This window comes from Rana temporaria, chromosome 2 (genome assembly GCF_905171775.1).
Source record: "Rana temporaria chromosome 2, aRanTem1.1, whole genome shotgun sequence".
Lineage (NCBI taxonomy): Eukaryota > Metazoa > Chordata > Amphibia > Anura > Ranidae > Rana > Rana temporaria.
Window position 1 is genome coordinate 283,255,669 of NC_053490.1, and position 27,485 is coordinate 283,283,153.

Here is a 27,485-nt window from a genome sequence, read left to right on the forward strand (position 1 = left end):
TCAGCCGCTTGTCGATTGCTATATGCCGTTTTTGGTCTCTTCTAATACAGGGACCATTTCCATCTGGGAAGCAGACTTGCATATGTGTTTGGTGGAGGTCTTCAACTGCATGTCACACCAGTGTTAACCATCATCCTATGTTCCGTTGAGATCGGACTGCATCTGCGTGGATGTCACTTTTTTTCTTGGACTTTATTATATGAACATTCACCTGTTATACTTTCTGGAATCCCGATAGCCCTTCTGTGTTCAGATGACAGGGGCTTCCTGTGTCTAAGGACATTCACTAAGTGTTTTCACTATTTATTAGATTTTCGTATGTTACACATACTTATTTTGTCACAATTTATTTTCTTCAGGTACCATCAGGTGACTGAAAACTGGCAAAAAAAAAAAAAGCTGTTGGGACATCCCTTACATAACTAGCCTCAGTTTTGTAGCGAGCAATGAGGAGATCATAAGAACAGTGGGGAGAGAGGTGGGCCAAGAGGGGGACATATATGGGCCACCCCAGGAGTTATGGGGTATGTCGTGGCAGACCCAGCCTCTTTGCAAAGGTGTGCTCATGCTCGCTGGCCGGACTGAGGAGACTACAAGGATCTATAATATACAGCATGTCTCACAGCCGACAGTTGATAGAAGATTCTCTCAAGAAAAAATGAAATTACATTTTCCTCAGGACGTTGGGCCCAAAGGGAGCCATACGTCCTCCTTTGCTAGGCAGAACGAAACTGAGGCTGCATACTGCAGGGAGGATGGTTATGTCTGGGAGGGACCGCCCCCTGGGCGGGGCTGTTCAACTCTGTTAAAGTAACATGTATTTAATTGTCTAACATGTTTTTGCCTAGTCCTCGCCTGTGAACAGGAACATAACCCACTTGTCAAGATTTAAGGAGCTGTGTCCGTCCATGGACGATAAGAGAAAGAATGATTATTATTTTTTGCCTCAGACCAATCAAAACAGACCCTTTCAGATGCAATGGTAGACTTTACAAAAAGTCGACTTCCTAGCCATCAAGAAGGTGTGTGCAGATGATCGAAATCACAGGACCTGGTCTCATAGGTAACAGGTTTTCATTAGTCATGCTGTTAAAGCCAGTAACTGAGAAACAGAATGTTTTAGATCCAGCCAAGCCAAATTAGGCTAGTCTGCCAAACGCCCGCTTACCACATTCTCCTGGGTCAATCTAGTGCAATAAATTACTGGAATCCTGCAGAGGATGAAGATGATCTGGAGGGACATTTTAAAGTGAACTTTTCCCACGTCATAATTTGAGCATTCGGCACAAATGCCCAAGGGTCCTTGGACCCGGTAACAACCCTGTCCAATTTGTTGCTCGATCTGGATACCAGGAGTTCCACATTTAGCGTACCCCACCAGCAGCAAAGGCTTGGAAACACCACTGGATAGAGAACCTATTTTCCAGGATCCAGATAAAGTGTCAAAACACATTGTTTAGCCAAGAAAGGATCATATTCCTCTGAACTGGTGATCTGTACCAAGAAGGCATCCTGGCTTTTTTGACTCGTGCTGTGTTGGTAATCCAAGTAAGAGAGTCTGACCCTGTAGGTCCGATGCATTTGGGTGGTTAAAAAAAAAAAAAAAAAAAGGTATGCCAGAATATTTTGCTGCAACAATATTGAAAGAAACGTCTTGGTAAAAGCGGAGGGGATGTGCACAGGTCAACAGGAATGGTGATAAACTACTAATGCTGATCACCCACTGCAAAATTCAGGTAGTGCTGACTGGATCGAAAGATAGGAATGTGCAAGTAAGCATCCCGAATGTCATACTGAAGGCAGAAAGTCTCCCTGGAGAAGGGCAAAGACTTACCTGGTTACAATGTAGAACTTGTGAACCAATAAGTGGGGTTTTTAGATCCAGAACGGGCTGGACCACTCCATCTGAGTCGGGAACTGTAAAGGGGTTTGAGTAGAAGCCTTGAAAACATTCCCATTTTGGTCCAGGGGTAGAGATTCCCTGAGACAGAAACTGCTGAATGGAAAAAGTACCAACATCCACACATCTTAGTGGAAAGGGGACAAGTTTGAAAGCACGAAGTCGGAAGGAAAAAGCATTCGAAACTCCAGCTTGAAGCCCTTAGAAATGACACTCTGGATCCAGAAATCTGAGATTTCCTAGGACCAGGAGCGGACAAACCTCTTCCCACTGATAAGTTGGGGTGCCCCATTACTGGAAAGAGCTTACGCTCTTGATCTCAGAATACAACAGCGCCGTAGGGGAAATACCTGCATCCACTCTTAAAGTGGAGTTTCCATCCCAAATGTTTTCTTCATTATTGTGCTCATTAGACCTAAAAAAAAAAGAAGAAGTGGAAGTGCCTGTTGCTATGCAGTTCCACGAAATCTGCCTTCGGAATCACCTAGGATTCTGACATCTCCCTCGGCTCCTCAGCACGCTAATGCTCCTGAGAAATGTGTGTCATAATTTCCCAGGATGCAGTGTGCTACCCCATTATAACTCCCCATCCAAGACTTCCAGGAAGTGCTTGTGGGCTTCACAATGCCCACAAGCAAAATGACAACGGTGTGGACATAGTTTTATAAACTTTATTTTTTGAATAACTATGCGGAGCGGCGGCGGCTTGTAAAATAGTAAGTGACCAGATTTATATTATAAAAAACGCATGATGAAAGGACATACATTTAAAAAATGCGAATTGTGGTTGGAACCCCGCTTTAAGTGGATGTTTCAGTTTTTTTTTTTTTAACCAGCTGGTTGAATGAAAAATAAAAAACCTCTGTGTGTATACCCAAGCTTTAGAGTCAGACTTTCCCATAGGGTACCTGCAGGCTGCAAGACCAGTCCCAATAGCCTCTTCCTCCCTTATGTTCTGAAGGTTTCAGGTCCTCTGACATCATGAGGTCCAATACAGAACCCACAGGCATGCATTTTTTACTCTCCTCAGCAATGTGTCTCTCGTAATCTATTTTAGCAGGCCTGATCACTCTTGCATTTCTTACAAATTCTTTTTAGCTTTGAAATGCTGTTTGTGACCCTTCAGACATATTTTTAAAAGAAAGATTTTGTTTTCTCATTAACTACTTCACGCAAAATCGTGTACTTGTACATTATTTTGCTAAAGTGGTTTACGGGGTGATGCCCGCAGCTGTTGACATCACCCAGGTATTGTTTTTTTAGAGCTTTTTTGGCGCCCTTATAATACCAACAAATTCAGCTAAGCAGCTGCTTGGCTATTGCAAGGAGTGGTTACCAGGTTAGAGTTGCAGAGGTGGTCTAGTGCTAGGAGCTCTCGCTCTGACAATCGTGGGTGCGTACGCTCGGTTCTAAGGGGGTTAATATGCATTTTTTCACCAAAAAATTGGTTTGAAAGACCACTGCGCAAATACAGTGTGACATAAAATATTGCAACCGCCATTTTATTCTCTATGGTCTCTGCTAAAAAAACAATATATAAAAGTTTGGGGGTTCCGAGTAATTTTCAAGCAAAAAAATACTGATTTGTAAAACAAATGTCAGAAATAGTGTGTAATGTGTCCTTAAACCACTCCCACTTTTCTTTAGTATTCCTAGTTTCAAGAATTTGATCTCATTTAGCATCATGTAGTATGCAGTGCAGCTTGGCAAAGTTGACTCTTTTGAAATTTTAAGCAAAACTAAACCTATCGATTTAAAAGTTTCAAAAAGCAAATTCCATATTGTGCTGAAAAAGTAACATTCACATTGGTTGTGCTCTCAACCACACTTGCAAACCATCAAAAGTCTAAAGTCATAACTGATCACAAGTGCAGCATCATGGCAGTTGAAGATCAGGCCAAGATGGCAACTTCCATGGCTGAAAACAAAAGGAGAGTTTAGTTTTAAATGTTATGTTTCTACCCTTGTGCCTCACTTTCCTATATGGCAAACGTGATTACTCTGATCATGATTGCCTAAATGATCTCTCACTTCCACATTTGCAAGGAGTTTGGCGTTTGTAGTTAGAAGATCCAGCAGAGTATTTTTACCACCATTTCAGTCATTAAATGGTCTTGCAATACGGCCAAGAAATAACGAGCGTTGGTTAAGTGCGCCATTCTGTCTGTCCAATCAGTTTCAAGATAGTTGAAGTCTCCCATGATAACATTGTCCTGCCCCCCCCCCCCCCCCTTGCTATTTCTAACTGCAAAGAGAGACAGATATCCTCCTCCTCAATGCAAGAACACTTAAGTGCTGGTTCACACAGAGGCGACTTGTCAGGCTACAAGTCACGCTCCGTTCTGTACTATGGAACCGTTCTAATAGGAGCGACTTAAGTCGCTTCAACTTAGAAAAAGGCTCCTGTACGACTTTGGAACTTCAGGGCGACTTGCATTAACTTCAATACAGAAGTCATTTTGCAAGTCGCCTCTGAAGTCGTGTGAAGATCGCCTTGCAGCGTCGCGCGGCAAGTCTTGCTGCCCCAGTGTGAACCGGCACTTCTAGCGGTCACCCACAAGCAAATTAACATTTGCGTTGCCCTGTTTATATTAACTTTTATACTGGAATAAAAATAAAACTTAAGCAAAAGGCATAAAAGAGTATTTAATATGTGAGATATCTGTATGATCTACAGATAAATCTTGAGTTTTTATACAAAAGAGATTTACATAAAAACACTGCTTACCAGGAGCAGGATGCTACTTCATTCTGCAGCTGCTGAGTAAGGTATGTGGTGCACAGAATAAATGCAGTGTTAATCTGTCCCTCAGATTCCAGATTACAAATCGCATCCAATACATCTTGTCCAGCCATCTTAGAAATCTATAAGATGCAAAACAATTTTCAATGCTACAATTAAATTGATTGGCAAATTGTTAAAGGGTTGTAAAAGGAATTTTTTCCCCCCCTAAATAAATTCCTTTGCCTTAGTGCAGTCCTTCTTCACTTACCTCATCCTTCGATTTTGCTTTTAAATGTCCTTATTTCTTCTGAGAAATCCTCACTTCCTGTTCTTCTGTCCAACTCCACACAGTAATGCGAGGCTTTCTCTGGTGTGTCAGGACGCCCACTAACACACAGCTCCTTTATCTGAAAAGTATAGACCCTCCTGCTTGCCCCCTCCCCCCCCTCAAGAGGCTTTCTCTACACCAGGGAGAAAGCCTTGCATTACTGTGTGTAGTTAATTAGGTAAGTGAAGGAGGACTGCACTAAGGTAAAGGAAGCTATTTAGGGAAAACATTGTTTACTTTTACAACCCCTTTAAGTATATGTCCAGGTTATATATTTAAAAAAAAAAAAACCCCACACAAAATAATGTAGTACATCTCTGCAATGCATGCACATTTTCCAGATTTTTTTTCGTTTAAAGACCGTTCCAAGTATGAAAAAAAAAAAAATATATAGGATGTTTGTCTTACTTGTGCATCACAGGCTAAGACAATTGAGGAGTTATTGTTCCACCTCCAGGAGACACTGGCACAGGTAAACCTAAAGCGCAGCCCTGCATAACCCCATTCTACCTCAATCATGCCTTCAGTTTTGTAGCAATACAAAAGCACAAATATATATAAAATAGGCTAGGTAAATCTTTGTGCTAGGCACTATGGTCCCCAAAAGGTCTCAATGAACTATCCCCTGCCATTGTTGTTATAGCTTTTTCCCCAGCACAAATTGTAGGGTCTGTTAGCTCTTCTCCCTTGTATTGCTTATGTGTCATATATACATATTTGAGGAACTCAATGTCCAGGTGAGGGTAACTTCCTTAAAAGGAGATTTTAATATTGGGATTACATTTTTGGTATTTTTAGGTCACCTCTTGACAGATTAGGGCCCTCTGTGCCTTTAGATATTGTATCTTGCTCATCGGGAAGGGGATTGGTTATGTAATATTTGTGAAAGGTAGTTGAGCCTTTAAGTGGGCGGGCAACAGATCCAGGACAGTTGACTAAAGCCCACGTTGGGCATACCATTAAGAAATGCCTTACTCTATCCAAAATGAAAAAAAAAAAAAAAAAAACACTTTAAATGTATGAACAGAAGATCAGGTGGATGTCTTGTCAGCCTGGGAAACAGATGCCTGATGGTAAGAAGTCTATAAAGAATTACGTTTGTAGAATGAGTCTTACAGGGAAGAGAAGGAACCCTATTGTTTAGCCCATAAATTATTTATCTAATCAACACATCAATAGTGGAGCGAGAAGCAGGGACACACAGCACAGCCTGGGATAGAGTCTGCATGAGTGACCCCATAGCAACTGTTTGGGACCTCAGAAAAGGGTAAATCGGGCTGCTCTGTGTAAAACCATTGCACAGAGCAGGCAAGTATGACATGTTATTCAACAAAAAAACAAAAGAATAAAAAAAAAAAATAGGATTTTTTGTACTCACCATAAAATCCTTTTCTCTGAGTCCATGGACGGACACAGCTCCTTAAATCTTGACAAATGGGTTAAGTTTCCTGATTACAGGAGGAGGACTAGGCAGAAACATGTTAGATAATTAAATACATGTTACATTAACAGAGTTGAACAGCCCCGCCCAGGGGGCGGTCCCTCCAGACATAACCCTCCTCACTGCAGCATGCAGCCTCAGTTCGTAACAAGCAGTACAAACCTAAAAAAGGAGGGGTGGCAGCTGTGTCCGTCCATGGACTCAGGGAAAAGGATTTTACGGGGAGTACAAAAAAAAAAAAATCATATTTTCTCTTATCGTCCATGGACGGACACAGCTCCTGAAATCTTGACAAGTGGGACGTCCCCAAGCAGTGTCAAAAACGAGGGGTGGGAAATATATCAGTAAAACCAACTTTAACTTCACCCCAAAACAAGCAGTACGCCTCAACGGAGGAGGTGCAACTTTAAACGGCCGCCTGCAAAAACTAGCGGCTGAAAAAAAGCATCAGAAAATGCACTCACAGCAACCATGTAAATTCTGGAAAAAGCGTGAACGGACGAGCAAGTCGCCGCCTCGCACACCTGTGAGACCGACGCATGATGTAAAAAAAAAAAAAAAAAAAAAAAAAACAGGAAGCACCAAGTGCCGTGACCGAAAAGGGGGGCCCGCCCCTTAACAGCGTAGGCCTGTATGACAGCCTGCCTGATCCGAGAAATGGTGGTCGACGAGACCGCTAGGCCCCTTTTGTGGACCAGACACCGACACAAAAGAGTCAGATCTCTAAAATGGAGCCGTAGCAGACTGGTACCCCCCCCCCCCTGAAAAACACGTACTACGCCTAAAGTACGGAAAGTCGTGGGCGCACCACCACCTAATCCTTATGGAGGATCAAGCATGGCGGCTTGCAAGACAAGACCGCCAACTCAGAAACCCCTCTAACAAACAGAGGTAAAGGCCACTAAAGGGGCCACCTTCTGAGACAGTGTCAAGAGAAAAATCTCTGTTTCCAAAAAGGAAGGTTCCTGAAGAACCGAGAGCACCAGAGTCAAAACTCATGGGGGATGAGATGGGCCAAGAGGGAAAAGTATATGACAAACCCCCTGCACACAAAAAGGGACCCACCAGGGAACAGGCCGCAAAAGGCCACTGAAAGAACACAAGACAAGGCCGAAATCTGCCCCAAAACGGTGCTTTAAGCAGTTTTTAGATCCACTCCAAGCTGTAAAAACAGCAGGACCCTGGACACAGTACGTCCGTGGACGTCACTCCATCCCTTCACCAAGAGATGTAGGCCTGCCAGGTGAAACGGTAGATCCTCCAGGAGAAGACTACTATGCCCTCAGCATTGTTGAGATGACCGAGTCGGACAGACCCCGGTCACTTAAAGTCTGGCTTCCAATAGCCATGTTGAGCAAGTCAGTGACTGTACAACAGGAGGAAGTATGGGACCTTGAGACAGAGGCACCTCCCGCCCTGGCAACCGCCAGGGTACCTCCCCTACCAGGCTCCCGATATCAGCATACCAAGGACGCCGAGGTCAATCTGGAGCGATTAGAATCATCGGGATCTCCTCAGCCTCCACTCTGTGGAGCAGCCGAGGAAGCAACTTCAATGAAGGAACGGCAAAAAGTCGCCGATACAGACCCCACAGGGCCACCAGCGCGACTGACGCGTCTGTACCAGATCACTAGACCTGGCCACTAACTTTGACACCCTTGCAGTGGAGACGAGCGGCCTCCTGCAAGGGAGCCGAAACACCAAGCACAAAGACCAGTCGCCCTGGTCCAGTATCTGGCGACTCCAGTAGTCCACCTGCCGGTATACCTGATGGTAGACCGAAGACACGGCCGTGGTGTTGTCCGGCTGAAACCAGATCGGATGACCTTGCAACCTCCTCGACCACGAGGAGAATCATAGCCTCATCGGCTAAAATAGTAGGAAAATGAACGGTAGACAGCACCTGGTATTCCCAGGCGGTCTCCCACCCAGGCACTAGCCAGGCCCGACCCCGGGTAGCCAACGAGACCAGACGAGAGTGGGCACATTCCGGGAGGAAGTCCAGCGACTCAGGGCGGTCTGCACCCCCCAGGTGCCCCCACAACCCGTGAGGCTGGCATTCGTCGTAAACACCGACCACTGGAAGGAAGAAACAACTTCCTGGACCAAAGAGTCGGGGGATCTTCGTCACCAACTCAGAGACTGACTATTTGGCGCACCGGAATCTGATGATTTCAGAGACCAGAGATTTTTACTGCCTGGACAGTATTTCCCCTGGAAAACCCGAGTGTGGAACTGGGCATACAGTTCCGCCTCGAAGGAGGCTACCCACAGGCCCCGGACCAGCGGGTGCCCGGAGAGAAGACCGATTGCGTGATGCCAATACCTTCACCGCAGACTCCGTGAGTGACTGAGACCCCAGAGTAGTGGCCACAATAGGCCGCAAGTCAGACCCCAGCATGGTAAACATGGAACGGGTCAGTATTTCGGATCTTCTAACAGTCAGATCCATACAAGAGGGGGTTCCCGCAATAGGGAGTGTGGTCACCTATACATGACACCTGGAAGGTCGACCAACGGAGAAGAAGCCCACCTTTTGAAAAGGCTCTCCTTAAAAGGGGCACTGAACAGCCCGGCGGTGAGGGACTACAAAAGCCCTCAGCGGCTTTTCTCATACCGCCTCAAAGAAGGGCACAGAAGGAAAAAACCTACACTATCCAAAAAAGACAGAGCCCTCGGCGGAAACCCAGCTGCACTATCCAGCTTAAGAGAGTCCCTTGCAGCAGTGAGAAGCGCACCCATAAATGCCTTATCCTGCTTTTTTTTTTTTACTACCCAGGTACCTGGTCCATGGCTCCATAACAGAGCATTCCCCAGGGGATAAGGGGGGAAGGGGGCACTCTTACCGCACATCCGCAGTCCACCCCCACCCTGGCACAAACGTGTCCAGGACGAACACTAAAACCTCTGTGGGAATCCCAGGTGCCAACACCTGCTGCCACCACCAGCATGTTGGGGGAAGGACCCAGATAGTGACTCCAAATATTAAAAATATTTACATAGTGTGTATGTATAATATGCACACCTGTCCTTACAAACAGAAGGGCCTCTCACCCACTAGCTGCGCTGATCAGGGGTACCCAGGGTACTCACCTCAGGAGGAGACTGCCCAGCGCTGCCGTCCGCTCGCAGCACACAGCGTCCGAGAGGAAAAGAACCGTGAGATAACTGTGCGGCATCTGCAGGGACCTGTGTGCGCCATATACAGCGCTAGGGGTCAGGACTACTCCAAGATGGCCGCCGAGCGTTCAGAACACTGCCAAAGGAAAATGGCAGACCGCAATGTAGCGCGGCTGCGAAAAAATGGCCCCCAATGGGAGTTTTCAATGTAATTGAAAAACCTCCCAAAAAATGGCGTCAGCCAAATGGTGGCAAAATGTCGCGTTTAAACAGAAAAAGACTCCTAGGGTTTTTAACAGTGACAAACCCCTCACAGGAAAGCCCCATACAAAAAAAGAAAAAACACAGGCCAGATAACAGTCTCCCCTCGGGAAGGCCCCCCTGACAATGTTAGCAATGCAGCAAGGGAAAAGGGGAAGGGAGGAGAAGAGGACCCCTGAACCCCAGCCGTACCAACCTACCGAAGCGGGAGGGACTGCACTTACCCGTCCGAGCGAGGACTCACTGACGCATTCCTGACAGAACTACAACCGCAATGGAGGTAGCTGTCGGCCCGGTCCTCCGTTGAGTGAGACAACACCACAGCCCAATCATATGTGGACCTCGGAGCAAAGCTCACCGGCCACCCCAGGAGTCATGGGGTATGGCGTGGCAGACCCAGCCTCTTTGCAAAGGTGTGACCACGCTTGCTGGTCGGACTGAGTAGACTACAAGGACCTATATTATCCACCCTGTCTCTCAGCCGACAGTTGAAAGAAGAGCCTTCAAGAAAAGGTAAAATAAAAGTTCTCCTCAGGGCGCTGGTCCCAAAGGGAGCCATACGTCCTCCTTGCTAAGCAGAACGAAACTGAGGCTGCATGCTGCAGTGAGGAGGGTTGGATCTGGAGGGACCGCCCCCTGGGTGGGGCTGTTCAACTCTGTTAATGTAACATGTATTTAATTATCTAACATGTTTCTGCCTAGTCCTCTCCTGTAAACAGGGAACATAACCCACATGTCAAGATTTAAGGAGCTGTGTCCATCCATGGACGATAAGAGACAACTATTTACAAATCACTTTCACCATCTTGATTTAGGTCTGTATTTATAAGTACACATTTTGTTTACATGACATCAAGACAATTGAAGACATTAGGGGTGCCCGGGACAGGTAGGACTCCCTGAGCGACAGACTCCTTAGGTCATTTCTATACCTCCCCTTCCCCTACTAACTAGCTTGTATACTTCCATTAATCAGCCCACTGTTGGGTTTCATAAAATAAAATGAAGCCTTGTTGCTGACACCATGCTTATTTTGTTACATGTTATAATTATGTAGACCCAACCTTTTGTCGTATTGTAATTGTATTCTGTCTGCCTCTGTATTTGAAAAATAAAAATCTATTGAACGAAAGAAAATTGAAGAAATATAGGAGCAAATACCATCACCCTAATCATCTTTGGAATGCTTGTATGTACCTCTTTAAAGGCTTCATCATCTGGTAACATTGTGCACAAGCATGTAATATACGACTGTCGAAAAAAAGAATCACTTGAAGTCGATTCTGAATCGTAACATATTTTTGAGAGTAGCATTGCTTGCTGGATACAGTTTGTCTTCATTAAATGTTTAATGCGCAACTGGAGAAAGTTGAGGCCTTCTTGTAAAATCCAGTAGTTAACTGTGGAAGACAAAAAAAAATAAAAATCAAGAATGGCACATACAATATAAAACAAAATTTGTGTAGAATGTATGCATGAATGGATACCAAGTTCACATTAAGAACTAGAAACAAAGCTTACAAAAACAGTTACTCTGGGGGAGGGGACTTTAGACTCGTCAAAGATTGGTCAATGTCTCACTAAAAAGCAATGGATGAAGAGACATCTGCCCACTCCATTTTACATGACCATCACATGTGTTTTATGATTTGAAGGTATTCAAAAGCTCACAAATGCCATTTCTTAAAGACCGAACGCATCTCCTGGACCATACCAGGCCACATGCCCTCAAGATGGGGGGGGGGGGGGACGAGCGATGGCACTGACAACTATAAAAAAAAATTCTAACCCACTTTATTCAAATTTAGAAATTAATCTGGCAAATAGCTAGGCTTACCAAAAGGTCCATATAAACTCTCCCATATCTTAGCTCTTAATGATGGCGCAGGCCAACTTGTGCAGTCCAATGGGAATAAAATCCTGGAGACCCATTATACTTTATATTCTGAAGATTCTATAGACCCAGGTTTTTGCCCAATAATTTTTGGAAGGGCTAGCACTCCATAACCTCTGCTTTAAAGCTGGGATGTGATTAAAGCGGAGTTACACCCAAAACTGGAACTTCCACTGTCCGGATTCCTCCCCACCCTCCGGTGTCACATTTGCCACCTTTCGGGGGAAGCAGATACCCGTCTAATATTTAAAAGTTTGAACGGTCCGAGTATGCCCAATTATATTCATTTGAGGATGTTGTCAATAAAACATTAAATGACAAAAAGGCCTTTCATAATGTTATTTAACTGGCTATTCATGATCTTGACAAAATTAGGTTTTGCAGGTCGCACTGTAGAATGCTTCCGCAAAATGTATTCCAGCCTGTCTGCACAGCACTTCACCACAGGAGGCTCATAAGGTAATTATACCCCTTTACAAAAAAAAAAAAGTGTGAGACAAGGGTGCCCAGTATCTCCTCTTCTATTCAACCTAGCAACCACCATTGAGATTCCGGATAACCGCTGCTCCCCTCCATGGCATTTCCATTGGCCCCAGGGAATTACATTTTCCAACGACATGCTAATCTTCACATCTGACCCCTTTTCAGTTTTAATTACTCTACAGTCCATTTGAGAAAGGTTTAACACTTGCTCAGGATTGCGTGTAATGGTAAAAGCGAGGCATTATCCCACACTTGCTATACCTCATCCAGGTGGACACCTTCATTCTCTCTGGCTTAACACTATATTGCTTATCGTTTTAAAAACAGGAAAGGAACCCTCTTCTCTCTATGATCTCAAATTCCCTTCCTTGATCACTGAAATTGTGAAGCAATTGGGAGCTTGGATGACTCTACCCATGTCGTTCCTCAGAAGAGGCCATCTAGTTAAAATTGTGAGCTTCCCTTGTTTTATATCCTTTACTAACCACCCCCTCCTTTTAAAACAAAAGGATGTAGTAGGGCTTAATAACGTTTTATTGTGCAAGAAAGGCCAGTTAATGCTCTATCCAAGTTGCAACTTCCAAAGAATGAAGGAGGAGTTACATATTAGGATGTATAAAACTTAGCTTGTCTACTTAGGTATGGTGTAGACTGGCGCTCCCATTCATCTGTTTATGCCATGTCCTGGAATCTGACCAAGCCTATCCCTACCACCCTTTTAGTATATTACACTGTAAAATACAATCCCTCACAAAGGCTCTTCAAAATATTTTGATCCAAGACACTGTTATGGCCTGGCAGGAGATTAGGAAGAAACTCAACCCATCTCCCTAGGTTTCCCAACATCTCCTGATCCATGGCAACTCCATGTTTTGCCAACAACAGAACACAAAGCCTAGCATGCTAAAGAATTGGCTAGAATTTCCTCTTACTTTCATCTGGATTCTATGAAACAAGAACTTTTCAGAGATATCTGAATTTCAACTTCCCTCAACGCATCTCCTATACCATTATCAGGCAATCTTTCAAGTCACCTCTTGCTGCCAAGACACCTCTAAAAGGCGCAGTCTTTCTCTGAACAATAGTCTGCTTAAAAGAGAAGTATGGGCTTTATTTTTTTGTGAATCATACTAACCTCGGTGGATGCAGCATTGGTCCGATGCTGCATCTGTCACCCGGTGTCTCTGTCAGAAAACCCCAGAGCAAAAAGACTGTCAGTCACAGCTCTCCGCTCCCTCCTCGCTGGAGTGCAGAGCTGGGGAGGGGAGCGGCGGTCTCAGCGGCTCGCCGAGAGGCCAAGACGGGTATCAGTCCAGACGTTTGTTGTGATGACGCAATCCATTCACTGAAATCTGTGATGTCAGCAGAGGGCGGACTTCAGTCCATGCAAAACTAATTGCACACCTGTGACCCATAGGAGAAGTACAGCCAAACAAGCTTTGGCTGCACTTCTTTAACCACTTCCTTACCGGGCCTATTCTGTCACTCTTCTCCTACATGCAAAAAGGATTTTTTTTTGGTAGAAAATTACTCAGAACCCCCAAACACTATAATATCGACACACATTATTTGGGTGATGACGTCAGCGCGCCGCTCTAGGCTCACCTAGGCCACCGCCGGGTGGACCAAGATGGCCGCCGCTCCGGGAGCTAGGCTGAAGCCGCAGTCTTTCCCACGGCTGAGGTAGCAGCGGAGCTCTGCGGATCACGTGGTGTGCCGATCCGCATATGGTGACCCGTTAGGATAATTTACGATCCGTTGCACCATTAACGATCAAAAAAATTAACGATTAATCACAGCCCTAATTTATTTATATATATATATATATATATATATATATATATATATATATATATATATATATATATATATATATATATATATATATATATATATATATATATATATATATATATATATATATATAATGTTTTTTAAGCAGACACCCTAGGGAATAAAATGGCGGTCACTGCAACTTTCTCGCACGGTACTTGCGCAATAATTTTTCAAACTTTTTTTTGGGAGGGGAAAAACGGTTTCATGAATTCAACAAAAGTAAAGTTAGCTCAATTTTTTGAATAATGTGAGAGATGTTACGCCGAGTAAATGGATACCAAACATGTCAGGGAAGGCGTAAATTGGGCGATAGTGACCCCAAGGTGCCACCAACGCGTCTGATGCGTCCGCCCACAGGTCCTTCGACCTGGCCATGAACCGTGGCACCTTCCGATTGAGATGGGATGCTAGAAGGTCCACGTCTGGAGTGCCCCATTGTTGGCACAGACTCTGAAACACCTCCAGGTGGAGCGACCACTCTCCTTGGTCCAGTAGTGTTTGGCGACTTAGGTAGTCTGCTTGCCAATTCTGTACTCCCGGAATGTACACGGCCGATAGAGCCAGAACGGACCTTTCGGCCACCGAAGGATGTGCACGACCTCCGTCGCTGCAGCTGAGCTCCGTGTGCCTCCCTGATGATTGACGTATGCCACGGCCGTGGCGTTGTCGGACTGGATCCTGACCGGTCGGCCCTGCAGATCCAGGGACCGCCTGGCAAGGCACAGCTTGATTGCTCGGAGCTCCAGTACGTTGATTGGCAGGCGAGACTCCTCCTGAGTCCAGCGCCCCTGGGCTGACTGGGTGCCCCAAACGCCCCCCACAACCAGAGAGGTGGCATCCGTCGTGACCACTGTCCAATGGCACGGCAGAAACGACTTCCCGGTCCGAAGCACCGGAGAGGTCAGCCACCACACCAGGGAAGACTTCACCACCATCAGACCCAGAACCCTCATGCAGAATCGAAGAGATGACCACTTCTGGGTCGACAACTGCTGCACCGCTGATTGCAGTGTCTGACACGTGACACGAGAGTCTGACACGTCCTCTTCTAATTCTGAGCCCGAGGAAGCTCTCAAGAGAAGGTCGTCCAGATATCCCACGCTGCCTCAGCAGGGCTAGTATCGGGGCGAGCACCTTGGTGAAAACCTGTGGTGCCGATGCCAGGCGGAACGGGAGGGCCACAAATTGAAAATGGTCCTCCCCGATCGCAAAGCGCAGAAATCTCTGGTGCTTTGTGCATATGGGAACATTTAGGTACGCGTCCATGATATCCAAGGACGCCATAAAGTCCCCCTGATGGAGCGCTGCTATCATCGAGCGAATCGACTCCATCCTGAATTTTTTGCACTTTGACAAAACAATTGAGGGCCTTGAGGTCCAGGATTGGACGGACCCCTTCCTTCTTGGGGACTACAAACAGATTGGAGTAAAACCCCTGAAACCGTTCCATCGAGGGAACTGGCACAATCACTCCCCTGACCAGAAGATCCTTGACAGATCCTTCCGGCGATCCGGAGGAAGCTGGAGGTTGGAAGGAAAAAATCTGTTTGGTGGACAAGAGAGGAAACTATCCTGTACCCCAAGGAAACTACTTCGCAAACCCAACGGTCGGAAAGAAGAGACCTCCACCGAGCCGCGAATTTGCGAAGCCAGCCCCCCACCCGAGACACGGGCGGGGCAGACCTTCATGCGGAAGCAGGTTTGTCCGCAGGCTTGCGGTACCAGGTGCGTTTCTGCCCTGCAGCGGGGGTCTTGGCACCTTGAAAACGCACTGGGAGGGCGAAAAAAACGCTTGGGGGTAGTAAATGAGGGCCCTTGCTTACGGCGAGGCTCCTTGCCCTTCCCAGACTGTGGGAGCAGTGTGCTCTTACCACCTTTGGCATCCTTTATGATGTCATCCAGGGACGCCCCAAAAAGCCGTTCATCCTTAAAGGATAAATCCACCTAGGCTTTCTTGGAGGACTGGTCCGCAGACCAGCACTTCAGCCACACAAGGCGGCGTAGTAGCAACCGCGGAGGCCCTGGAAAGCAAGGGGAGCGTATCCAGGGCCGACTCACAGACAAACTTCAGACCCTGAACCAACTGTTCAGCCAGGTCCTTACAGGTCTCGGAAGCATCCTGCGCCTCCAGCTCCTGTAGCAAAAACTTTGCCTGTTCGGTCAGTGTCTGCGACACCAGAGTCCCGGCCAAAACCGGTCTTGCTGCCGAACCCACTACTGGGAACATGGAGCGGGCCACATCCTCCACTTTCCTGTCTGCGGGGTCCTTAAAAGGCGGGAGCCCCTTCCACCGGCAACGTGGTGGCTTTGCTCAATCTGGACACGGGAGGGTCCACTGACGGAGGAGACACACTTTTTTAAAAAGTCCTCCTCAAAGGGATAACGGGTCGCAAAGTATTTTGGAACAGCAAAAAAACTTTCTGCGGCGTATCCCATTTCTTGTATAACAATTTGTCCAAATACGGAACACAAGGAAACACTTTTGCGGTGCGGGGCGGCTAGCGGAACCCAAAAGGGACCGGCACAGCCGATGCCTCCGCCAAATCAAGTTTCTGAGTATCCCGCACCGCAGAATTAAGAGCTCCAACAAATTCCTTATCATTCATTGACCCTGAAGCAGAGTCATCCTCACTGTCCGCGTGGGTTAAGCCTGCATCATCTGACATGACAGAACCAGAGCCAGAAGCAATAGCAGGGTATGATTCTGTGTCAGAGACATCCCCAGAAGGAGGCTCAGGGAGGGGGCGCTTTTAACCCCCTTCTGGCCACTTGTCGCTTCAATCCTGGCGAGAAACGCCTCAAGGACAGCCGTCATTGCCTCAACAGATGCGGCAGGGGCACTAAGGATTAACTCAGGCATTGCTGGGGAAGAAGCTCCTGGTTCAGGCTCCATGATGCCCCACCGCTGTGCCACCCTAGTACTGCAAAGCAGTACAACCCACTGGTCACCTCCCGGCTGCAGAAACAGAAGGCAGGGGCCCCTAGGGAACTCACCACCCCACCCGGTTGCAGTGTGAGCTGAAAACGCTGAGGAATGCTGAGAAGTGCTGGCTGCGCTGTGTCTCAGGGATGATTTGCGGGCTTTAGCAGCGCTATTTCAGGCACTAGAGGCCAAGACTTTTCCAAGATGGCCGCCGTCTGAGGTAAAAAGCACCATGCGGGCTACAAGAAAATGGCCGACCATGTAAACCACGTCCGCAGCAAAATGGCGGCCAAACGCAGTTTAAAAACCCAGTGACAACACCACACACGGCCAGCACACACAGCAGCACCCCCAAACGTAAAAAAAATTCACAGCACCCCGCAAAACACATGGTCCCCGGTGGCGATATAACCCCAGGAGGCCCCCGCCTCACAGCCGCCACCCAGTATGGGGAAGGAGGGAGAGGAAAGGGAGAGAGGAAAGCAGGGTGGACCCTCAGTCGACCTCCCCAGGGAAGCACCAGCCACCATACCACCTTGCCAGGGCAAGGGGCCTACTTACCCGTCCTGCGACCACCGGCTGGAGGCATTCCGGACAGAACCAACATCCACTGAACGGCATGGCTGTCGGCCAGACACACTGTGACAAGGCCATATGTGTGCCCTGGAACATGTAGTTCCCTGGCCGCCCCTGGAGCAATGGGGCCTGTCGTGGACGACCCAGAGCTGAGCTGAGGGCCGGCACACGCTCGATGGCCGAACATGGGGGGACTACATGAGTCAAGACCCAGCCTGTCACCCAGTCGGCAGTTGATAAAAGAATCGCAGGATTCAAAAAAAAATAAAAAATGCAGGAACAAAACAAATAAAAGCGATAGAAAAAAAAAAAAAATTCCAGAGTACAGGGACTCCAGAAGGCCATGTGCTCTCCTGACATTAGGCAGAAAAAAAACTGGAGCTGCTGAGGCAGAGTGTGGGTTATACCCGGGGGACCACGCCCCCTGGGAGGGGCTGTAATGAGGAAAGTGTTGTTAACACTTAAAAAGTGATGTTTTTCTGCCCAACTCTCCTGGAAGGAAGGTGCATAAGGTCAAAGGCTGCTGTTTTCCCGTCCATGAACGGAAGAGAAAAAAAAGTTTTTTTTACATATTTTGGGGGGATATTTACTATAGCAAAAAGTAAAAAAATATTGAATTTTTTTCAAAATTGTCACTTTTTTTTTTTTTAGCGCAAAAAATAAAAACCGCAGAGGTGATCAAATACCACCAAAAGAAAGCTCTATATGTGGGAAATAAAGGACGCCAATTTTGTTTGGGAGCCACGTCGTACAACCACGCAATTGTCTGTTAAAGCAACACAGTGCCGAATTGCAAAACCTGTCCGGGTCCTTTCGCTGCCTAAAGGCGTGGGTCTTAAGTGGTTAATAAGTTTTAACCAGAAAGATTTCACAGAGGTCTGTGTGCTCTTCCAGGACAGTAAAATAGCTTTTTTAACATACTAGGGACATTTTCAAACATTTTTTTATTATTGTTATTTTATCACTTAAAAAAATAAATAAATATGTGATCACTTTTATTCCTATTACAAGGAATGTAAACATCCCTTGTAATAGGAATGGTTTGTGACAGATACTCTTTATGGAGAGATGCGGGGTCAACAAGACCCCCACATCTCTCTTCCAGGCTGAAAAGCATGAGATCGTGAAAAAAATAAAAAAAAAATAATTCACCGATCTTATGCCGACAGCCACGATTGCTGCTTTGTTTACTTCCGGGTACCTGGGCATGACACCATAACGTCGCGCCCGGGCCGCCAACGGTCAGAGATGACTGGTGATCATCTGGTCACCAGTCATCTCTATGCTACCCATCTGGCGCCAGCAGATCGTTTCAAACATACCATATCATCTGAACTTTTAACAGGAATCATGAACTTTTCAGCCAGCGGTCCGGTTTCCAATAATGGTGGTCTCTGCGGCAGATTTTTTGCGAGATCACTTTTATCGGCGGCGAGAGCAGTTGGCAGCGGTGGAGGCGTTCAGGTCCTTCTTGTGGCTGGGTATGGAGACGAGTGAGGAGGAAGATGGCCCCCACCCGTCTCCATACCATCGCAGGATGGAAGCCACATCACTTCCGCCAATAGCTCTTAAAGGGTTATTTGTTTTTTTCTCTCAAAATTACTTGTTATTGCATTTTAGTGTAAATATGAGATCCGAGGTCTTTTTGAGCCCAGATTACACATTTAAGAGGACATGTCATACTTTTTTCTATTACAAGGGATTTTTACATTCCTTGCAATAGGAATAAAAGTGTAATTTTTTTTTAAAAGAACCGTGTAAAAAAATAAAAAGGTAAAATTAATATTTTTCTAAACGCACCCAGTCCCGCCGAGCTTGCGTGCAGAAGTGAATGCATACGTGAGCAGTGTCGCATATGAAAAAGGTGTTCAAACCACACGTGTCACAATCTAAAAAAATTTGGGCCAACATTTTTTTTTTTTTTTTTATAAAAAAAAAAAAAAAAAAAAGGGTATTTTTCCAAAAAAAGTGCACTTGTAAGGCTGCTGCACAAATACGGTGTGAGAAAGTATTGCAACGACCGGCATTTTATTCTCTAGGGTGTTATATATATATATATATATTTTTTATAACTTCTAAACAAATCTCAGAAAGAGGATTGGCCCTTAAGCATTCATCTGGGGTGGCATCTTCATTGTTAACATAGTGTTCCATATTTCAACAAGCCCCCATCCACGGGAGAGGGAGAGAGCTTTTTACGCAATGCAAAGGACCACTTAGGTTCCACAGCGAGTATAACAAGCATGATATTCTGCATATACAGACAGCATTACCACTGTGGTTGGAAAATGCTCTGCCTAAATTTTTATGTTGTCATGACAGCTTTTTAACTCTGGCTTATCTAGACATTCTGATTGTACTTTTATATACTTCGGTCATCATACTATGATGCCAGTCAGGTCTTTCTTGCGTTTTTTATGCTTGAAATTCTCAATGGATATTTATTGAAAAAAAAAAAAAAAAAAAAACTTGGTCTAATGTGCTTATACTTTTACCTTCCCCCACCCAACAAAATGATGCTATAGAATATTTTGAATAAAAACATTTTCATTATCTTATTTCAGACTCAGTGATGGCATCATTGCTGGTTCTGTGTGTGTGTGTGTGTGTGCCTATGCAATTGTGACAGAGAATAGCTAGTGGGAGGGGCCAGAATGGTGCTGTACATAGCTTACTGAAAAAATCACAGCACCCTGCCTCAGTACTCCTATCAAGAGCCCCCAGCCCTATGTATGCTTGTTCCAGATTTGACTGAAGTATGGAAGCTTGACACAGCCAGGCAAATAACATTTGCAAAATTTATGGTGGCAGACATTTCATCACAGGTGCAATATCAAATTGCAAATACAGCGATATCATTTTTAATGAATTATGAAAAGTTAACAGACCCACAATGCAAGTATGTCTGTTATCCTCACCTTCTTCTGGGTCTACAGACTGTCGAGACAAGATTTTGACAAGTACAGGATTTCTCCATGCTCCGCCATGATTAATGTTATCTACCAACAATTGAAAATGTTTGTTTCCAAAATCCACCAACATCTCATGAGAATCCTAGGATTAAGATTGGTACAACATTATGTTAAAAGGGTTTTGAACACAAAGGGGATATTTACAAAAGGAAAATCCACTTTGCACTTGTAGTGCAAAGTGCACTTGAAATTGCATTTGGAAGTGTAATCGCTGTAAATCTGAAATGAGGGGAAGCTCTTCTGATTTTATTATCCAATCATGTGCAAGCTAAAATGTTTGTTTTATTTTCCTTGCATGTCCCCCTTGGATCTACTGCGACTGCACTTTTTGTTTTAAACTTTGATAATTGTATCTGCAGAAAACAAACAAACAAAAGAGGCACATAAACGGTCACATCTCGTGCATAGAGTATTGCAGATTCAATAGTATCTTAACAGATTTGTACATTATCCTGAGAATTACCCCGGTTCAACGGAGGAAATCCATAACAAGTGAGACAGGGTAATCATCGTGGACCGCTCTGGGCCCCACACATTTTGACATTGCATATTAAACATTAGAAGTATCTAACAGTTACACTCATACTGAACACACACACATTCACCCAAGCATTCTCACCCTGGGGGATGCCCGAAAAACATAAAAATTTGTGTAGGCAAGTATATCATCTTAAAAGGATTCATGCAACCAAATTGAGTGGTAAAGAGGCCCAAGTACACAGCCTGGTCTCCATATGTGTTATAATTGGGGTAACATTGAGAGTTTCAAAGGAAGACAGGTCCGCATTAATGTGCATCCCCAAATACTTAAATGTGTGTTGGATGGACAATTTAGTTGTAGAGAGGTAGGTATAGTCAAGTGTAGGGCTTATAGGGATTGCCACCGATTTGTCCCAACCTACCCGGAGACCTTCCCAAACTCCTCCACCACACCCATTAAGGAGACAAAAGACTGCTCAGAACCATCCAGGTAAGTTAGGGCATCATCTGCATAAGGAGAAATCTTTTCAGAGAGGGAACCATAACAGATGGAAACCCACCGTCGCCATCTGCCGCACCGCCAGAGGCTCAATGGCCAGAGCGGTGAGAGCGGGCAGCCCTGCCTGGTTCCCTCTGCAAAGTAAAAACAGAGACATTCTTATTAGTGCTTATCCTAGCCATAGGGTTGGTATAGAGTAAACAGACCCACTGAATGAATTGAGAGCTGAAGCCCATATGATGCATGGTTTCCCAAAGGAAGGACCAATTAACAGTATCAAAGGCCTTGAGCACATCCAAAGATAGCACCAGGCCACTTCTTTTGTCGGTGGCAGCCCTATGAATGTGCAGATATAGTCAGCGGATGTTGTCATACGTACTCTTTCCAGGCATAAACCCCACCTGGTCCCTGTGAATAAGATGGAGAATGACTTTTTGTAATCTTAAAGGGTTAATAAAAAGAAAAAAAAAAAAATTGTGCAGTTTGTTTTGCACAGAGTGGCCCCGATCCACGTCTTCTGGGGTCCCTCGGCGGCTGTCTCTGGTCCTCCCCGCAAGAACTCACCACATTCGCGCTTGCATGGTGGCGAGTATTTGCGGGCACGCTTCCGTGATACAGTAAGCGGCCAAAGCCGTTCACTGTATCACTTGGCCCCGCCCCTCAGCGTGCCGGCAACATCAGATGTTTTTTCACCTTAATGCATAGATTGCATTAAGGTGAAAAAAAATTTTTTTTTCTTTACAACTGCTTTAAAGTGGAGTTCCACCCATTTTTTTATGTTTGTCTGTGCTGCATGCTCTAATCTCATAGTGTTCAGAATGGACAATTTTTATTTAATTTGTTGCTTGTAAATACCTTTATTTTGTAGTCCTTCATAACTTCCTCCTCTATTTGCCTAGGCTATTTGCAAGGGTTTCTGGGATAGGCATCATGTTTCCCAGTAGTCCTTGCAAACCTGACTGAAACCCATTACATTGCTTGTGCACTGAGCATGTGCGAGATATGCAAAGCTGAAATCCAGGAAGTCATACAGTCTGGCTTCATGATGTCCACACTTAAGATGGCCACGGTCTATTTCTAGATTATAAACTATCTAAATGCTGTAACAACCTAACAAAACGGACCTTAGTTTACAGACTAACTTTACTAGAATACATTAAGCTTGTGTATTAGAGGGGTATTTATATTTAAAAAGCGAAATTGTGGGTGGAACTCCCCTTTAAGGCTAGAATTTTTGCAAGCACCTTAACACCACTATTCAGTAGTGAGATTGAATGGCAAGACCCACACAAGCGACTGCACTTGTAGTGCAATTTCAAGTGCACTTTGAATTTATAGTGCAAAGTGGATTTAGCCTTTAACCTGCACCAAACCCATGGGTACACTGCGCTGCACTGGTGTGGCAGCTAAGCCATGCAGCATCAGTGTTAAAAAGGACTATATGGGGCTTGTAAGCCCTCTTGTGAAAGCAAGTTATTGCAAATGGAGGGTTATTAAAATAAAAAAGCAACCCCGTCATGCTGTCCACATCAACACATGCTTACGTGTATGTAAACAGCGGATACGCCACACATGTGATGTACTGCCACAAACATTGGTGTAGAAGCAATATTTATAGGGTCATCACTCATTCTTACAGATGAGTTTGTAAGGCTTTCAAAGCATCACCTATGGAACTTTCTTGTCGTTTCACAAGTATGTGCAGTTTAAAGGATTGATACACGATATTACCAAAAGTATTAGGATAGAGATTATATATATATATATATATATATATATATATATATATATATATATATATATATATATATATATATATATATATATATATATATATATATATATATATATATATATATATATATATATATATATATATACACATACATATATACCCTTTGCAGCTATAACAGCTTCAACTCTTCTGGGAAGGCTGTCCAAAAAAATGTAGGAGTGTGTCTATGGGAATGTTTGACCATTCTTCCAGAAGCACATTTGTGGGGTCAGGCACTGATGTGGACGAGAAGGCCTGGCTCACATGCACTGTTCCAACATCCACTGGTGCACAGTCATATTGGAACAGGAAGGGGCCATCCCCAAACTTACCACAAAGTTGTCCAAAAAAGTCTTGGTATGCCAATGCCTTAAAGAGGTTGTAAAGGTTTATGTTTTTCACCTTAGTGCACCCTGAGCATTAAGGTGAAAAAACACCTCGCCGTCATGAGGTGCACCTCGCCGTCATGAGGTGCACCCCCCCCCCCCCCATTTTACTTGCCTGAGCCAGTTCACCTGCTGTGCGTGTCCCCCGGCGTCCTCTTCTCTGGCCATTGATTGGATAGATTGATAGCAGCGCAGCCATTGGCTCCTGCTGCTGTCAATCACATCCAATGACCTGGCAGCCGGGGGCAGGACAGAGTCATGCAGTATGGACGCCAACTGTATGACACAGGAGCACGTCCGAAAGCTAACCCCCCTTGGGAAAGAGCAAAGACAGCTGCTGGGTGACCCCAGAAGACGTAGATTGGGGCCACTCTGTGCAAAACGTGCACAGTGGAGGCAAGTATGACAATTTTTTTTTTATTAACACACACAAACCTATACAACCCCTTTAAGGAGTTTCCTTCACTGGAACCAAGGGGCCAAGCTCAACCCCTGATAAACAACCCTGCACCATAATCCCCCCTTCACCAAATTATTTGGACCAGTGCACAAAGCAAGGTCCATAAAAACATGGAGGAGCAAGTTTGGGGTGGAGGAACTTAGCTGGCCTGCAGAGAGTCCTGACCTCAACCAAATAGAACACCTTAGAGATGAATTAGAGCGGAGACTGCAAGCCAGGCCTTCTCGTCCACATCAGTGCCTGACCTCACAAATGCGATTCTGGAAGAATGGTCAAACATTCCCATAGACACACCCCTAAACCTTGTGGACAGCTTTCCCAAAAGAGTTGAAGCTGTTATAGCGGAAAAGGGTGGGCCAACTTAACATACGGACTAAAGGTCCGCACACTATACGAAAATCAGATGGAAAAATTTGTACATTGAGAGGTCTGCCGATTTTCCGGTTGTTAGTACGGTGCGTTCGACAGCCGAATTATGCTTTTTCAGACAAAAGCTGGATGTGAATTCAACATCCGATTTTCGTTTCATTAGTACAAAAAAAATTCGTAAGAGCGAGACTACGTATGCTCAGAAACGAAAAAAATACATACAGAAACTATTCAACACATTACATTACTTCTAACGTCGCATTTTGTTGTATGAAAATTTTTGTATTGTCAGTAACCTCTTCACTTTCGACATGAGACTAGCATGGGACAAAAAAACAAAAAAACAGACGGACGTTCGGTCGTCAGAAAACGTAAGCGTGTGAACGGGGCTTTAGACTTTGATTACAATAAAGTTCATGTGTGTGTAAAAGCAGGAGTCCCAAATACTTTTGGTAATATAGCGTACGTCCGATATTTACTTAACCCGACCCCATCTTTTAGATTTCACCAAGAAATTGGGAGAACACCGCAAACGTTATTTTAATGCACAATTGCATTTGGTATTTCTTAGAGAATGTTCTCCTCTGTAACAGGCGTTTCATCCTGATCAGATTAGATTCCTCACAAAGTGAGGTATCCTCCTCAACTGCCTCCTACTGCTCAGGCACAGTGTCTGGCTCGAGCGAAATCGAAGGCCGATTCAGCAAGGGAGGAGGTTTAATTCACATGGCTGTGACCCCTGCTATCAATAGCCTCAATAAAAGGCCTGAAATAATGCCCATGAAATCTGGCACTGCGGCAGATAGAAAAGAGGAAGCTGATGGGCCTGCTGAACGGCCAGAGGTAGACAGGAAGTCAGAGAGGGGGCAACCATCGGGGTACTAGGGATAAACTATCACCCCCACTGGAGCTAAAAGCTTACCCTCAAAGCTAGAAAGTTTATGATTTTTTTCCCCCTGTACTCAATCTACTATGCCATACCCAATTGTAATGAGCCCTCAGACAACCAGCATATGATGCCAGATTGAAGTTAGCCAATCTGGAAACTGCAATACCAGCTAGTGGCTATGGTGAAGCAGTAATCTAGATTGACGAATCATTCTGTAACAAAATCATCCAAAAAAAGACTTATATGGAAGAAGGTAAGCTGTTCCACAGAAGAGAGAAGAGGTTGATCACCTAAATAAATACACTAGCAAAAAACCTGGCCTACCTGGGAGTGTGAGGAGTTATATAGGGGTATCCCAGAATTTTTATTTTTTTACCTGTGTCTAAATACCTGAAGGTAGCTCCACATAACCCAGTTTATAAGAAAAGCCTATGCCCTGTGCTGTACCAACTTGGAAACAACATTTTACTACAAATAATAAAGCTCAAGGCATATACCAGTGATGGCGAACGCTGGCACGTCAAGCCCTCTCTGTGGGCACGCCAGGAGAAAAGCAAACACCGACCGGTGTTGTAAAAAATCCTCGGACAATAGAAACCGATTCGGCCCCCATCAAACTACACATCCCACAGGTCTCTAGGGAAAGCAGTGACGTGTCTGAGGTGGGCATGAATGATAAGACGCGGCTCCCACAAGTCTCTGGGGCGAGCGGTGATGTGTCTGGGGTGGGTGTGACAGAGAACATGGCTCCCATGCGGCTGGAATCAGGGGTGACGTGCGGGCGGGAACGCGCTGTCGGATTGGGAGACACAGACACTGGAGACAGGTGAGATGTGGACATCATATGTAGATCAGTTCCGTTTGTGGAGTCCTGCTTCTTAGAGGCTGAGGTTTAAGCTCCTCCTACTGTACATCCTGCTGACCGGAGCCATGCCATACCTGTACCAACTGCTGGAGGTACCTTCCCCTTCAACTTCAACTCCTTCCTGTCTGGTTTCACCTCCTTCATTCCTGGCCCTGTGTCTAGGATCCAGATTAACCCCCAAAATAAAAGATTTCCTGGGAATCTCTCCAGAAAGTGCCTTTGCAGATTTTCTCTTTGCCAATACACTTGCTTGTCATACACGTTGTTGGGTGAAATTATCGTTTTTCTTCATTGGAAAAAAATATATATATACATTTTTAAACAGCAGCCCTGGGAATTGTGCCCAGTTATTATTGGTATCATTGTGAAACCTTGTACCCCATCATTGGTGTCATTGAGCCTCATTATTAGTGTAATTGGGAAACATTTTACCCCCCTCATTGGTGTCATTGTGCCTCATTATTGGTGTCATTGGGAAACATTGTGCCTCATTAGGTAGGTCAGTGCATGTGTAAGGTAGGTCAGTGTATGTTGCACAGTGCATGCTAAGCACAATGCATTCCTGAACACTGCATTCTGAGCAAATCTGGCAGAATCTTACGTTTTTGACCTCTTAGGGCTTATTCAGAGAAGGATGATCAGTCCCATCCTCTGTACAGAGCCGCTGGTGGGTTTAATTCTGTGTTGGCACTTTGAAAGAAATACTTTGGTTTTGCGTCGCGGTTTGGGCACTCAGGCTCAAAAAAGGTTTGCCATCACTGGCATATACAAAAGACACAGAATTAAATGCAACTCATCATTAAAGAAGAGTTCCACCCAGAAATGTAACTTCCGCTGTTAGGATTCCTCCTATTTTCTGAAAGCACATGAACGGTGCTACTGATTTTTAAGGCCATGCGATAGTTGCGCAAGTGTTTAGCAAAACGATCATTTCGCTAAAAATAGGATTTTTAATAACAGCTTGCCTTAGTCATTACATAGTGGGTTGTATAGTTCACCAAAGGTGATTGGACACTGGCACAACCAATGAAGACAGGTTCCCCTCTATATAACCCCTCCCATAAGGGAAGTACCTCAGTTTTGTAGCAAAGCAGTACCTAACCCAGAAAGAGGGGCGGGACCTCTGTGTCCCGTGGTGTACTCCAAGAAAAGGATTTTAAAGGTAAGCCGTTATTGAAAATCCTATTTTCTTTATCGTACACCACGGGACACAGAGGCCTTAGTCATTACATAGTGGGACGTCCTAGAGCAATGCTCAATATGAGGGGAGGGAGACACAGATCAAGCAGACCTCCATCGGACGA

At 45.2% G+C, this 27,485-nt stretch overlaps 1 protein-coding gene across 1 annotated transcript in view; it reads right to left on the minus strand.

The window, feature by feature from the left end:
• The window catches only part of RLF (RLF zinc finger), an 82,487-nt gene that overhangs the window by 23,580 nt on the left and 31,422 nt on the right, over window positions 1–27,485 (minus strand). Inside the window, exons 4-6 of the mRNA XM_040337129.1 lie at window positions 20,406–20,541; window positions 10,973–11,175; window positions 4,629–4,765 (exon numbers count right to left, since the gene is read on the minus strand). Coding sequence (XP_040193063.1) covers window positions 4,629–4,765; window positions 10,973–11,175; window positions 20,406–20,541 — 476 coding nt within the window. The remainder of the gene's footprint in view (window positions 1–4,628; window positions 4,766–10,972; window positions 11,176–20,405; window positions 20,542–27,485) is intronic.